This window comes from Oncorhynchus masou, unplaced genomic scaffold, assembly GCF_036934945.1.
Source record: "Oncorhynchus masou masou isolate Uvic2021 unplaced genomic scaffold, UVic_Omas_1.1 unplaced_scaffold_446, whole genome shotgun sequence".
NCBI classification, from domain to species: domain Eukaryota; kingdom Metazoa; phylum Chordata; class Actinopteri; order Salmoniformes; family Salmonidae; genus Oncorhynchus; species Oncorhynchus masou.
In genome coordinates this window covers 11068-24751 of record NW_027010853.1, presented here as the reverse complement: position 1 = coordinate 24751, position 13684 = coordinate 11068, and the positions used below count along the sequence as shown (strand labels likewise).

At 47.2% G+C, this 13684-nt stretch overlaps 1 protein-coding gene across 1 annotated transcript; it reads right to left on the bottom strand.

Annotated features, from left to right (window-relative positions):
• Positions 1–10343: 10343 nt before the first annotated feature.
• Positions 10344–13181, bottom strand: LOC135535124 (cytochrome P450 3A27-like; the record flags this gene model as incomplete). Its single annotated transcript, XM_064961847.1, has 4 exons — positions 10344–11356; positions 12314–12476; positions 12698–12924; positions 13021–13181. Coding segments are annotated over 4 exons (788 nt in total), but the record flags the coding sequence as incomplete, so codon positions are not given.
• Positions 13182–13684: the final 503 nt, after the last annotated feature.

Below are 13684 nucleotides of genomic sequence, written 5' to 3'. Positions count from 1 at the left end.
GATTATGTTGTGGGTGATTGTTCCTGTCTCTGTGTTTGTTGTCACCAGGTAGGCTGTATAGGTTTTCACGGTCCGTTTGTTGTTTTTGTATTGTTCGTGTTTTTTCATCGTCATTAAACATGTCTTAAAAATACCACGCTGCATTTTGGTCCGCTTCTCCGACATCAGACGAGAAGCGTTACATAGTTGAAGTCCCACTGTGGCTGTATTAGAATTGCATTGGGGCAGACTTCAGCCTTACCTCTGTATCTTGGGGCCATGAAATGTGAAGAGATTACGCAAATAATTGTGTCATAGCTCTTATTGCAGGACTTTAACTGTGGGAAATCACCTCACAAGTACATAGGTAAGGCTGTAAATTAAAATATGAATGTTCAATTGGCAGAATTGTGATGCCAATATTTGTGTAAACTCTTTAGAACTTTATAATTGTAATCTGTGGGTGTCAATGAGTAGGCTGGTACCCCATGTCATGAACCCAAGACCCATAAGGCTGGTACCCCTGTCATGAACCCAGGATCCATAAGGCTGGTACGATGTGTCATGAACCCAGGATCCATAAGGCTGGTACCCCCTGTCATGAACCCAGGATCCATAAGGCTGGTACCCCCTGTCATGAACCCAGGATCCATAAGGCTGGTACGATGTGTCATGAACCCAGGATCCATAAGGCTGGTACGATATGTCATGAACCCAGGATCCATAAGGCTGGTACCCCCTGTCATGAACCCAGGATCCTTAAGGCTGGTACGATATGTCATGAACCCAGGATCCATAAGGTTGGTACGATATGTCATGAACCCAGGACCCATAAGGCTGGTACGATATGTCATGAACCCAGGATCCATAAGGCTGGTACGATATGTCATGAACCCAGGACCCATAAGGCTGGTACGATATGTCATGAACCCAGGATCCATAAGGCTGGTACCCCCTGTCATGAACCCAGGATCCATAAGTCTGGTACGATATGTCATAAACCCAGGACCCATAAGGCTGGTAACCCCTGTCATGAACCCAGGACCCATAAGGCTGGTACGATATGTCATGAACCCAGGATCCATAAGGCTGGTACCCCCTGTCATGAACCCAGGATCCATAAGGCTGGTACGATATGTCATGAACCCAGGATCCATAAGGCTGGTACGATATGTCATGAACCCAGGATCCATAAGGCTGGTACCCCCTGTCATGAACCCAGGATCCATAAGGCTGGTACGATATGTCATGAACCCAGGATCCATAAGGCTGGTACGATATGTCATGAACCCAGGATCCATAAGGCTGGTACCCCCTGTCATGAACCCAGGATCCATTAGGCTGGTACCCCCTGTCATGAACCCAGGATCCATAAGGCTGGTACCCCCTGTCATGAACCCAGGATCCATAAGGCTGTTACGATATGTCATGAACCCAGGATCCATAAGGCTGGTACCCCCTGTCATGAACCCAGGACCCATAAGGCTGGTACCCCCTGTCATGAACCCAGGACCCATAAGGCTGGTACGATATGTCATGAACCCAAGACCCATAAGGCTGGTACGATATGTCATGAACCCAGGATCCATAAGGCTGGTACCCCCTGTCATGAACCCAGGACCCATAAGGCTGGTACCCCTGTCATGAACCCAGGACCCATAAGGCTGGTACGATATGTCATGAACCCAAGACCCATAAGGCTGGTACGATATGTCATGAACCCAGGATCCATAAGGCTGGTACCCCCTGTCATGAACCCAGGATCCATAAGGCTGGTACCCCCTGTCATGAACCCAGGATCCATAAGGCTGGTACCCCCTGTCATGAACCCAGGATCCATAAGGCTGGTACGATATGTCATGAACCCAGGATCCATAAGGCTGGTACCCCCTGTCATGAACCCAGGATCCATAAGGCTGGTACGATATGTCATGAACCCAGGATCCATAAGGCTGGTACCCCCTGTCATGAACCCAGGATCCATAAGGCTGGTACGATATGTCATGAACCCAGGATCCATAAGGCTGGTACCCCCTGTCATGAACCCAGGATCCATAAGGCTGGTACCCCCTGTCATGAACCCAGGATCCATAAGGCTGGTACGATGTGTCATGAACCCAAGACCCATAAGGCTGGTACGATATGTCATGAACCCAGGATCCATAAGGCTGGTACGATATGTCATGAACCCAGGATCCATAAGGCTGGTACGATATGTCATGAACCCAGGATCCATAAGGCTGGTACGATATGTCATGAACCCAGGACCCATAAGGCTGGTACGATGTGTCATGAACCCAAGACCCATAAGGCTGGTACGATATGTCATGAACCCAGGATCCATAAGGCTGGTACGATGTGTCATGAACCCAGGATCCATAAGGCTGGTACCCCCTGTCATGAACCCAGGATCCATAAGGCTGGTACGATATGTCATGAACCCAGGATCCATAAGGCTGGTACGATGTGTCATGAACCCAGGATCCATAAGGCTGGTACGATGTGTCATGAACCCAGGATCCATAAGGCTGGTACCCCCTGTCATGAACCCAGGATCCATAAGGCTGGTACGATGTGTCATGAACCCAGGATCCATAAGGCTGGTACCCCCTGTCATGAACCCAGGATCCATAAGGCTGGTACCCCCTGTCATGAACCCAGGATCCATAAGGCTGGTACGATATGTCATGAACCCAGGTCCATAAGGCTGGTACGATATGTCATGAACCCAGGATCCATAAGGCTGGTACCCCCTGTCATGAACCCAGGATCCATAAGGCTGGTACCCCATGTCATGAACCCAGGATCCATAAGGCTGGTACCCCCTGTCATGAACCCAGGATCCATAAGGCTGGTACCCCCTGTCATGAACCCAGGACACATAAGGCTGGTACCCCCTGTCATGAACCCAGGATCCATAAGGCTGGTACCCCCTGTCATGAACCCAGGATCCATAAGGCTGGTACGATGTGTCATGAACCCAAGATCCATAAGGATGGTACGATATGTCATGAACCCAGGATCCATAAGGCTGGTACCCCCTGTCATGAACCCAGGATCCATAAGGCTGGTACCCCCTGTCATGACCCCAGGATCCATAAGGCTGGTACGATATGTCATGAACCCAGGATCCATAAGGCTGGTACGATATGTCATGAACCCAGGATCCATAAGGCTGGTATGATGTGTCATGAACCCAGGATCCATAAGGCTGGTACGATATGTCATGAACCCAGGATCCATAAGGCTGGTACGATATGTCATGAACCCAGGATCCATAAGGCTGGTACGATATGTCATGAACCCAGGACCCATAAGGCTGGTACGATGTGTCATGAACCCAAGACCCATAAGGCTGGTACGATATGTCATGAACCCAGGATCCATAAGGCTGGTACGATGTGTCATGAACCCAAGACCCATAAGGCTGGTACGATATGTCATGAACCCAGGATCCATAAGGCTGGTACCCCTGTCATGAACCCAGGATCCATAAGGCTGGTACGATATGTCATGAACCCAGGATCCATAAGGCTGGTACCCCCTGTCATGAACCCAGGATCCATAAGGCTGGTACCCCCTGTCATGAACCCAGGATCCATAAGGCTGTTCCCCATGACATGAACCCAAGACCCATAAGGCTGGTACGATGTGTCATGAACCCAGGATCCATAAGGCTGGTACCCCCTGTCATGAACCCAGGATCCATAAGGCTGGTACCCCCTGTCATGAACCCAGGATCCATAAGGCTGGTACGATATGTCATGAACCCAGGTCCATAAGGCTGGTACGATATGTCATGAACCCAGGATCCATAAGGCTGGTACCCCCTGTCATGAACCCAGGATCCATAAGGCTGGTACCCCATGTCATGAACCCAGGATCCATAAGGCTGGTACCCCCTGTCATGAACCCAGGATCCATAAGGCTGGTACCCCCTGTCATGAACCCAGGATCCATAAGGCTGGTACGATGTGTCATGAACCCAAGATCCATAAGGATGGTACGATATGTCATGAACCCAGGATCCATAAGGCTGGTACCCCCTGTCATGAACCCAGGATCCATAAGGCTGGTACCCCCTGTCATGACCCCAGGATCCATAAGGCTGGTACGATATGTCATGAACCCAGGATCCATAAGGCTGGTATGATGTGTCATGAACCCAGGATCCATAAGGCTGGTACGATATGTCATGAACCCAGGATCCATAAGGCTGGTACGATATGTCATGAACCCAGGATCCATAAGGCTGGTACGATATGTCATGAACCCAGGACCCATAAGGCTGGTACCCCCTGTCATGAACCCAGGACCCATAAGGCTGGTACGATATGTCATGAACCCAAGATCCACAATGCTGGTACGATATGTCATGAACCCAAGATCCACAATGCTGGTACGATATGTCATGAACCCAGTATCCATAAGGCTGGTACGATGTGTCATGAACCCAGGATCCATAAGGCTGGTACCCCCTGTCATGAACCCAGGATCCATAAGGCTGGTACCCCCTGTCATGAACCCAGGACCCATAAAGCTGGTATGATATGTCATGAACCCAGGATCCATAAGGCTGGTACGATATGTCATGAACCCAGGATCGATAAGGCTGGTACGATATGTCATGAACCCAGGATCGATAAGGCTGGTATGATGTGTCATGAACCCAGGATCCATAAGGCTGGTACCCCCTGTCATGAACCCAAGATCCATAAGGCTGGTACGATATGTCATGAACCCAGGACCCATAAGGCTGGTATGATGTGTCATGAACCCAGGATCCATAAGGCTGGTACCCCCTGTCATGAACCCAGGATCCATAAGGCTGGTACCCCCTGTCATGAACCCAAGATCCATAAGGCTGGTACGATATGTCATGAACCCAGGACCCATAAGGCTGGTACGATATGTCATGAACCCAGGATCCATAAGGCTGGTACGATATGTCATGAACCCAAGACCCATAAGGCTGGTCGATATGTCATGAACCCAGGATCGATAAGGCTGGTACCCCCTGTCATGAACCCAGGATCCATAAGGCTGGTACCCCCTGTCATGAACCCAGGATCCATAAGGCTGGTACAATATGTCATGAACCCAGGATCCATAAGGCTGGTACGATATGTCATGAACCCAGGATCCATAAGGCTGGTACGATATGTCATGAACCCAGGATCCATAAGGCTGGTACCCCCTGTCATGAACCCAGGATCCATAAGGCTGGTACCCCCTGTCATGAACCCAGGATCCATAAGGCTGGTACCCCCTGTCATGAACCCAGGTTCCATAAGGCTGGTACGATATGTCATGAACCCAGGATCCATAAGGCTGGTACCCCCTGTCATGAACCCAGGATCCATAACACTGGTACCCCCTGTCATGAACCCAAGACCCATAAGGCTGGTACGATATGTCATGAAACCACGATCCATAATGCTGGTAGGATATGTCATGAACCCAAGATCCATAACACTGGTACCCCCTGTCATGAACCCAGGATCCATAAGGCTGGTACGATATGTCATGAACCCAGGATCCATAAGGCTGGTACCCCCTGTCATGAACCCAGGATCCATAAGGCTGGTACCCCCTGTCATGAACCCAGGATCCATAAGGCTGGTACGATATGTCATGAACCCAGGTAGATAAGGCTGGTACGATATGTCATGAACCCAGGATCCATAAGGCTGGTACGATATGTCATGAACCCAGGATCCATAAGGCTGGTACGATATGTCATGAACCCAGGACCCATAAGGCTGGTACCCCCTGTCATGAACCCAGGACCCATAAGGCTGGTACGATATGTCATGAACCCAGGATCCACAATGCTGGTACGATATGTCATGAACCCAGGATCCATAAGGCTGGTACGATGTGTCATGAACCCAGGATCCATAAGGCTGGTACCCCCTGTCATGAACCCAGGATCCATAAGGCTGGTACCCCCTGTCATGAACCCAGGACCCATAAGGCTGGTATGATATGTCATGAACCCAGGATCCATAAGGCTGGTACGATATGTCATGAACCCAGGATCGATAAGGCTGGTACGATATGTCATGAACCCAGGATCGATAAGGCTGGTATGAAGTGTCATGAACCCAGGATCCATAAGGCTGGTACCCCCTGTCATGAACCCAAGATCCATAAGGCTGGTACGATATGTCATGAACCCAGGACCCATAAGGCTGGTATGATGTGTCATGAACCCAGGATCCATAAGGCTGGTACCCCTGTCATGAACCCAGGATCCATAAGGCTGGTACCCCTGTCATGAACCCAAGATCCATAAGGCTGGTACGATATGTCATGAACCCAGGACCCATAAGGCTGGTACGATATGTCATGAACCCAGGATCCATAAGGCTGGTACGATATGTCATGAACCCAAGACCCATAAGGCTGGTACGATATGTCATGAACCCAGGATCGATAAGGCTGGTACCCCCTGTCATGAACCCAGGATCCATAAGGCTGGTACCCCCTGTCATGAACCCAGGATCCATAAGGCTGGTACAATATGTCATGAACCCAGGATCCATAAGGCTGGTACGATATGTCATGAACCCAGGATCCATAAGGCTGGTACGATATGTCATGAACCCAGGATCCATAAGGCTGGTACCCCCTGTCATGAACCCAGGATCCATAAGGCTGGTACCCCCTGTCATGAACCCAGGATCCATAAGGCTGGTACCCCCTGTCATGAACCCAGGATCCATAAGGCTGGTACGATATGTCATGAACCCAGGATCCATAAGGCTGGTACCCCCTGTCATGAACCCAGGATCCATAACACTGGTACCCCCTGTCATGAACCCAAGACCCATAAGGCTGGTACGATATGTCATGAACCCAGGATCCATAATGCTGGTAGGATATGTCATGAACCCAAGATCCATAACACTGGTACCCCCTGTCATGAACCCAGGATCCATAAGGCTGGTACGATATGTCATGAACCCAGGATCCATAAGGCTGGTACCCCCTGTCATGAACCCAGGATCTATAAGGCTGGTACCCCCTGTCATGAACCCAGGATCCATAAGGCTGGTACGATATGTCATGAACCCAGGTAGATAAGGCTGGTACGATATGTCATGAACCCAGGATCCATAAGGCTGGTACGATATGTCATGAACCCAGGATCCATAAGGCTGGTACCCCCTGTCATGAACCCAGGACCCATAAGGCTGGTACGATATGTCATGAACCCAGGATCCATAAGGCTGGTACCCCCTGTCATGAACCCAGGATCCATAAGGCTGGTACGATATGTCATGAACCCAAGACCCATAAGGCTGGTATGATATGTCATGAACCCAGGACCCATAAGGCTGGTACCCCCTGTCATGAACCCAGGATCCATAAGGCTGGTACCCCCTGTCATGAACCCAGGATCCATAAGACTGGTACGATATGTCATGAACCCAAGACCCATAAGGCTGCACGTTGAAGGTATGTTGCAGTCCTGAATACTAAACATCCACAGAGCAATTTTACAGATTTTATTTGGTGTCAAATGAACTAATTATTGTCCTTTGTTGAATGTATTATACATGTTTAGCAACCTAAAGGCCCTCCAGGATTGTTGCATGATTCCACAATTTATTTTCGTTTGCATCCGATTCAATGGGTAACTTTTATTTTGAAAACCGAACCACCGATTCTACTATTGTTGCTCAGGCAAATGTTCACCACACAAACACAATAAGGAGATTAGAGGGAGACTGTGTGAGAGGTGAAAGTGAAGCAGGGAGGGATGGTGAATGATTCACAGAGAGAGCAGGGGCAGATTCATTACGGAAACAGTTTAACGTTTATGAAGTAAAAGGAAGCAACAGAGCAAAATGAGAGTTTCTACTGGGATAAATTAAGGTTTGTCTTCATTTATTTATTTTTATTTTTAATTTCACCTTTATTTAACCAGGTAGGCAAGTTGAGAACAAGTTCTCATTTACAATTGCGACCTGGCCAAGATAAAGCAAAGCAGTTTGACACATACAACGACACAAAGTTACACATGGAGTAAAACAAACATACAGTCAATAATACAGTATAAACAAGTCTATATACGATTTGAGCAAATGAGGTGAGATAAGGGAGGTAAAGGCAAAAAAAAGGCCAAGGTGGCAAAAGTAAATACAATATAGCAAGTAAAACACTGGAATGGTAGATTTGCAATGGAAAATGTGCAAAGTAGAAATAAAAATAATGGGGTGCAAAGGAGCAAAATAAATAAATAAATTAAATACAATCGGTGATCTGCTCTGACAGTTAGTGCTTAAAGCTAGTGAGGGAGATAAGTGTTTCCAGTTTCAGAGATTTTTGTAGTTCGTTCCAGTCATTGGCAGCAGAGAACTGGAAGGAGAGGCGGCCAAAGAAAGAATTGGTTTTGGGGGTGACGAGAGATATACCTGCTGGAGCGTGTGCTACAGGTGGGAGATGCTATGGTGACCAGCGAGCTGAGATAAGGGGGACTTTACCTAGCAGGGTCTTGTAGATGACATGGAGCCAATGGGTTTGGAGACGAGTATGAAGCGAGGGCAAACCAACGAGACCGTAGAGGACGCAATGGTGGGTAGTATATGGGGCTTTGGTGACAAAACGGATTGCACTGTGATAGACTGCATCCAATTTGTTGAGTAGGGTATTGGAGGCTATTTTGTAAATGACATCGCCAAAGTCGAGGATTGGTAGGATGGTCAGTTTTACAAGGGTATGTTTGGCAGCATGAGTGAAGGATGCTTTGTTGCGAAATAGGAAGCCTATTAATTCTAGATTTAACTTTGGATTGGAGATGTTTGATATGGGTCTGGAAGGAGAGTTTACAGTCTAACCAGACACCTAAGTATTTGTAGTTGTCCACGTATTCTAAGTCAGAGCCGTCCAGAGTAGTGATGTTGGACAGGCGGGCAGGTGCAGGTAGTTATCGGTTGAAGAGCATGCATTTAGTTTTGCTTGTATTTAAGGGGCAATTGGAGGCCACGGAAGGAGAGTTGTATGGCATTGAAGCTTGCCTGGAGTGTTGTTAACACAGTGTCCAAAGAAGGGCCAGAAGTAAACAGAATCGTGTCGTCTGCGTAGAGGTGGATCAGAGACTCACCAGCAGCAAGAGCGACCTCATTGTTGTATACAGAGAAGAGAGTCGGTCCAAGATTTGAACCCTGTGGCACCCTCATAGAGACTGCCAGAGGTCCGGAGAGCAGACCCTCCGATTTGACACACTGAACTCTATCAGAGAAGTAGTTGGTGAACCAGGCGAGGCAATCATTTGAGAAACCAAGGCTGTCGAGTCTGCCGATGAGGATGTGGTGATTGACAGAGTCGAAAGCCTTGGCCAGATCAATGAATAGGGCTGCACAGTAATGTTTCTTATCGATGGCGGTTAAGATATCGTTTAGGACCTTGAGCGTGGCTGAGGTGCACCCATGACCAGCTCTGAAACCAGATTGCATAGCAGAGAAGGTATGGTGAGATTCGAAATGGTCGGTAATCTGTTTGTTGACTTGGCTTTCGAAGACCTTAGAAAGGCATGGTAGGATAGATATAGGTCTGTAGCAGTTTGGGTCAAGAGTGTCCCCCCCCTTTGAAGAGGGGGATGACCGCAGCTGCTTTCCAATCTTTGGGAATCTCAGATGACACGAAAGAGAGGTTGAACAGGCTAGTAATAGGGTTGGCAACAATTTCGGCAGATCATTTTTAGAAAGAAAGGGTCCAGATTGTCTAGCCCGGCTGATTTGTAGGGGTCCAGATTTTGCAGCTCTTTCAGAACATCAGCTGAACGGATTTGGGAGAAGGAGAAATGGGGAAGGTTTGGGCGAGTTGCTTCGGGGGGTGCAGTGCTGTTGACCGGGGTAGGAGTAGCCAGGTGGAAAGCATGGCCAGCTGTAGAAAAATGCTTATTGAAATTCTCAATTATGGTGGAATTATCATTGGTGACAGTGTTTCCTATCTTCAGTGCAGTGGGCAGCTGGGAGGAGGTGTTCTTATTCTCCATGGACTTTACAGTGTCCCAGAACTTTTTTGAGTTTGTGTTGCAGGAAGCAAAAAAAAAGCTAACCTTGGCTTTTCTAACTGCCCGTAAAATGTAAAATGTGGACAGTGGATTAATAGTTTGTAATGGGACCTGGGCTGTGTATTTACATCCAACGGCCACACAGGGGCGGTATTGGGATCTGAAAAGAAATGTGTGGATGACCAAGTCGTCACACTACAATTAGTCCGAGCTGAACTAAGTTATAAATACAGTATGTCTTGATAAATAACACAAATCTGTATTGATTGTTCTCATGTATATTTGTGGGTGTTTGTGTCTTACGTTTGTCTTATAAATGTTAATAAATACACAGACGACCTTGTTCATTAGTGTGATGATTTTATTGGTTTGTGATGATTCAAGTTAAAACCAAGCAGCTGCAGGGATCATCTCAACAGACAGTAAAGATTCTATTTTGGAATGACTGGACAGCAGAACACCCAGAGGAACAGAATGAGAGTATAGTTCTAGAGAACACCAGCTAGAGTTCTACATTCTCAGAGAATTACAGCCACCAGCCACCAGTGTGCAGGATCCAGACATGACATCATGCCATGGATTTAATACCCCTGGTGTTTAACTTTAACAAGACATGTACCTCTAATGCATCCATAGTATTTCTATCTCTCTGTTATCTGGTGGAAATGGGTTTCTGAGTCCTACTCAAACCAAGCATGAGACTGAGACCAGGATTCAATCCCAGCGCTTTGTCAGCTATGTGCCATTTTAAAGGTCATTTCTGATTGAACTGAACATTCATTGTGTGTGTGACTGTTTGAGGTTGTGGACAGGTGTCTTTTCTACTGATAACAAGTTCAAACAGTTGCCATTAATACAGGTAACGAGTGGAGGACAGAGGAGCCTCTCAAAGAAGAAGTTACAGGTCTGTGAGAACCAGAAATCTTGCTTGTTTGTAGGTGACCAAATACTTATTTTCCACCATCATTTGCAAATACATTAATTAAAAATCATACAATGTGATTTTCTGGATTTTTTAAAATAATTTGTCTGTCATAGTTGAAGTGGACCTATGATGAAAATTACAGGCCTCTCGTCTTTTTTTTAATTGGGAGAACTTGCACAATTGGTGGCTGACTAAATACTTGTTTGCCCCACTGTATATGGTAGGGTTCTCCAGGGAAGGGTAGGGTGCCCTAGGGTAGGGTGGGGTGCTCTAGGGTAATACAGGGTGGGGTGCTCCAGCATTCGGTCACGTTGTTGGACTCTACAGAGAGGGGCGGTGTTGCTAAGGGTGTTGCTACGGTGCTCCAGCCTCAGTTTGATTGGTCGTTTTGGCATCAGAAAACCCTGGTTGTCAATCTCCAAAGGGATCTATAGAGAATAACAGACCATGTTAAAACAGGTGGTGACCATGTTAAAACAGGTCAATGTTAAAACAGGTGCTGACCACGTTAAAACAGGTCCATGTTAAAACAGGAGGTGACCATGTTAAAACAGGTGCTGACCATGTTAAAACAGGTCCATGTTAAAACAGGTGGTGACCATGTTAAAACAGGCGTTGACCATGTTAAAACAGGTGGTGACCATGTTAAAACAGGTGGTGACCATGTTGAACAGGAGGTGACCATGTTGAACAGGTGGTGACCATGTTGAACAGGTGGTGACCATGTTGAACAGGTGGTGACCATGTTGAACAGGAGGTGACCATGTTGAACAGGTGGTGACCGTGTTGAGCAGGTGGTGACCGTGTTGAACAGGAGGTGACCATGTTAAAACAGGTCCATGTTAAAACAGGAGGTGACCATGTTAAAACAGGTGGTGACCATGTTGAACAGGTGGTGACCATGTTGAACAGGTGGTGACCATGTTGAACAGGTGGTGACCATGTTGAACAGGAGGTGACCATGTTGAACAGGAGGTGACCATGTTGAACAAGAGGTGACCATGTTAAAACAGGAGGTGACCATGTTGAACAGGTGGTGACCATGTTGAACAGGTGGTGACCATGTTGAACAGGTGGTGACCATGTTGAACAGGAGGTGACCATGTTGAACAGGAGGTGACCATGTTATAACAGGTCCATGTTAAAACAGGTGGTGACCATGTTAAAACAGGTGGTGACCATGTTAAAACAGGTGGTGACCATGTTAAAACAGGTGGTGACCATGTTAAAACAGGTGGTGACCATGCTAAAACAGGTGGCGACCATGCTAAAACAGGTGGTGACCATGTTAAAACAGGTCCATGTTAAAACAGGTGCTGACCATGCTGAAACAGATACTGATGTTTGATGATGTCATATTCTGTCTGCTCAGGTGAGCGTCTCACCTCGGTCTCGTCGCAGACGGAGAAAGTGAAACTCTGGAGGAGCTCAACCATGGCTAGTTTGATCATGATCATGGCGAATCGCATCCCGATACAGTTCCTGGGCCCCGCCCCAAACGGCATGTACGTGTATGGATCAATAGGCTCCTTGTTCTCCTTACTGAACCTGGACAGGGGAGGGCAGACACATTACACATTGTATTGTAGTTGATTTGTGGTTGTGGTCCAGACACATTAAACATTGTGTTGTAGTTGATTTGTGGTGGGGGTTCAGACACATTAAACATTGTGTGGTAGTTGATTTGTGGTTAAGTTGTGTTATGGTTGTACTGTGGTTGTATTAAGGTTGTGTTATGGTTGTGCTGTGGTTACGGTGCGGTCCAGTACCTCTCTGGTTTGAACTCCTCAGGGTTGGACCAGATCTCTGGGTCACGGTGGAGGGTCCACGTGGGAACCAGGACAACGCAGTCTTTGGGGATGACGATGCCGTTAATCTCCACCGTCTTCTTGGCGACCCTCTCCAGTCGAGGGGCGATGGGGTACAGTCTCATAGACTCGTTCAACACACAGTCCAAATAGTCCATCTGCATCAGAGCTTCGTACTGGATTGGAGCCTGCACCGAGGTTACATACACATCAGTACCTCACCACATCTGGCACCCACACAGTATCTATCTCCTCCTGCAGTTTGGTCATGGTGTGGGGGTTACCTTGTTGGGGAACACAGTATCTATCTCCTCCTGCAGTTTGGTCATGGTGTGGGGGTTGGTTGCCAGGTTATAGGCCAGGAAACTCATAGTACTGCTGCTGGTCTCGTAGCCACCGAAGATGAAGATCATGGCCTGAGACAAGATCTCATGATCAGTCAGTCCTGCGGAGGGAGAGAGAGGAGAGGAGGGAATAGGAGAGAGAATATGTTTGTAACACGTGATTGTTTGTAACAGTAGATTACAGGTGTGTGTTTGTGACAGTAGATTACAGTTGTGTGTTTGTAACAGTAGTTTACAGGTGTGTGTTTGTAACAGTAGTTTACAGGTGTGTGTTTGTAACAGTAGATTACAGGTGTGTGTTTGAAACAGTAGTTTACAGGTGTGTGTTTGTAACAGTAGTTTACAGGTGTGTGTTTGTAACAGTAGTTTACAGGTGTGTGTCTTTGTAATAGTAGTTTACAGGTGTGTGTTTGTAACAGGTGTGTGTTTGTAACAGTAGATTACAGGTGTGTGTTTGTAACAGTAGTTTACAGGTGTGTGTTTGTAACAGTAGTTTACAGGTGTGTGTTTGTAACAGTAGTTTACAGGTGTGTGTCTTTGTAATAGTAGTTTACAGGTGTGTGTTTGTAACAGTAGTTTACAGGTGTGTCTTTGTAATAGTAGT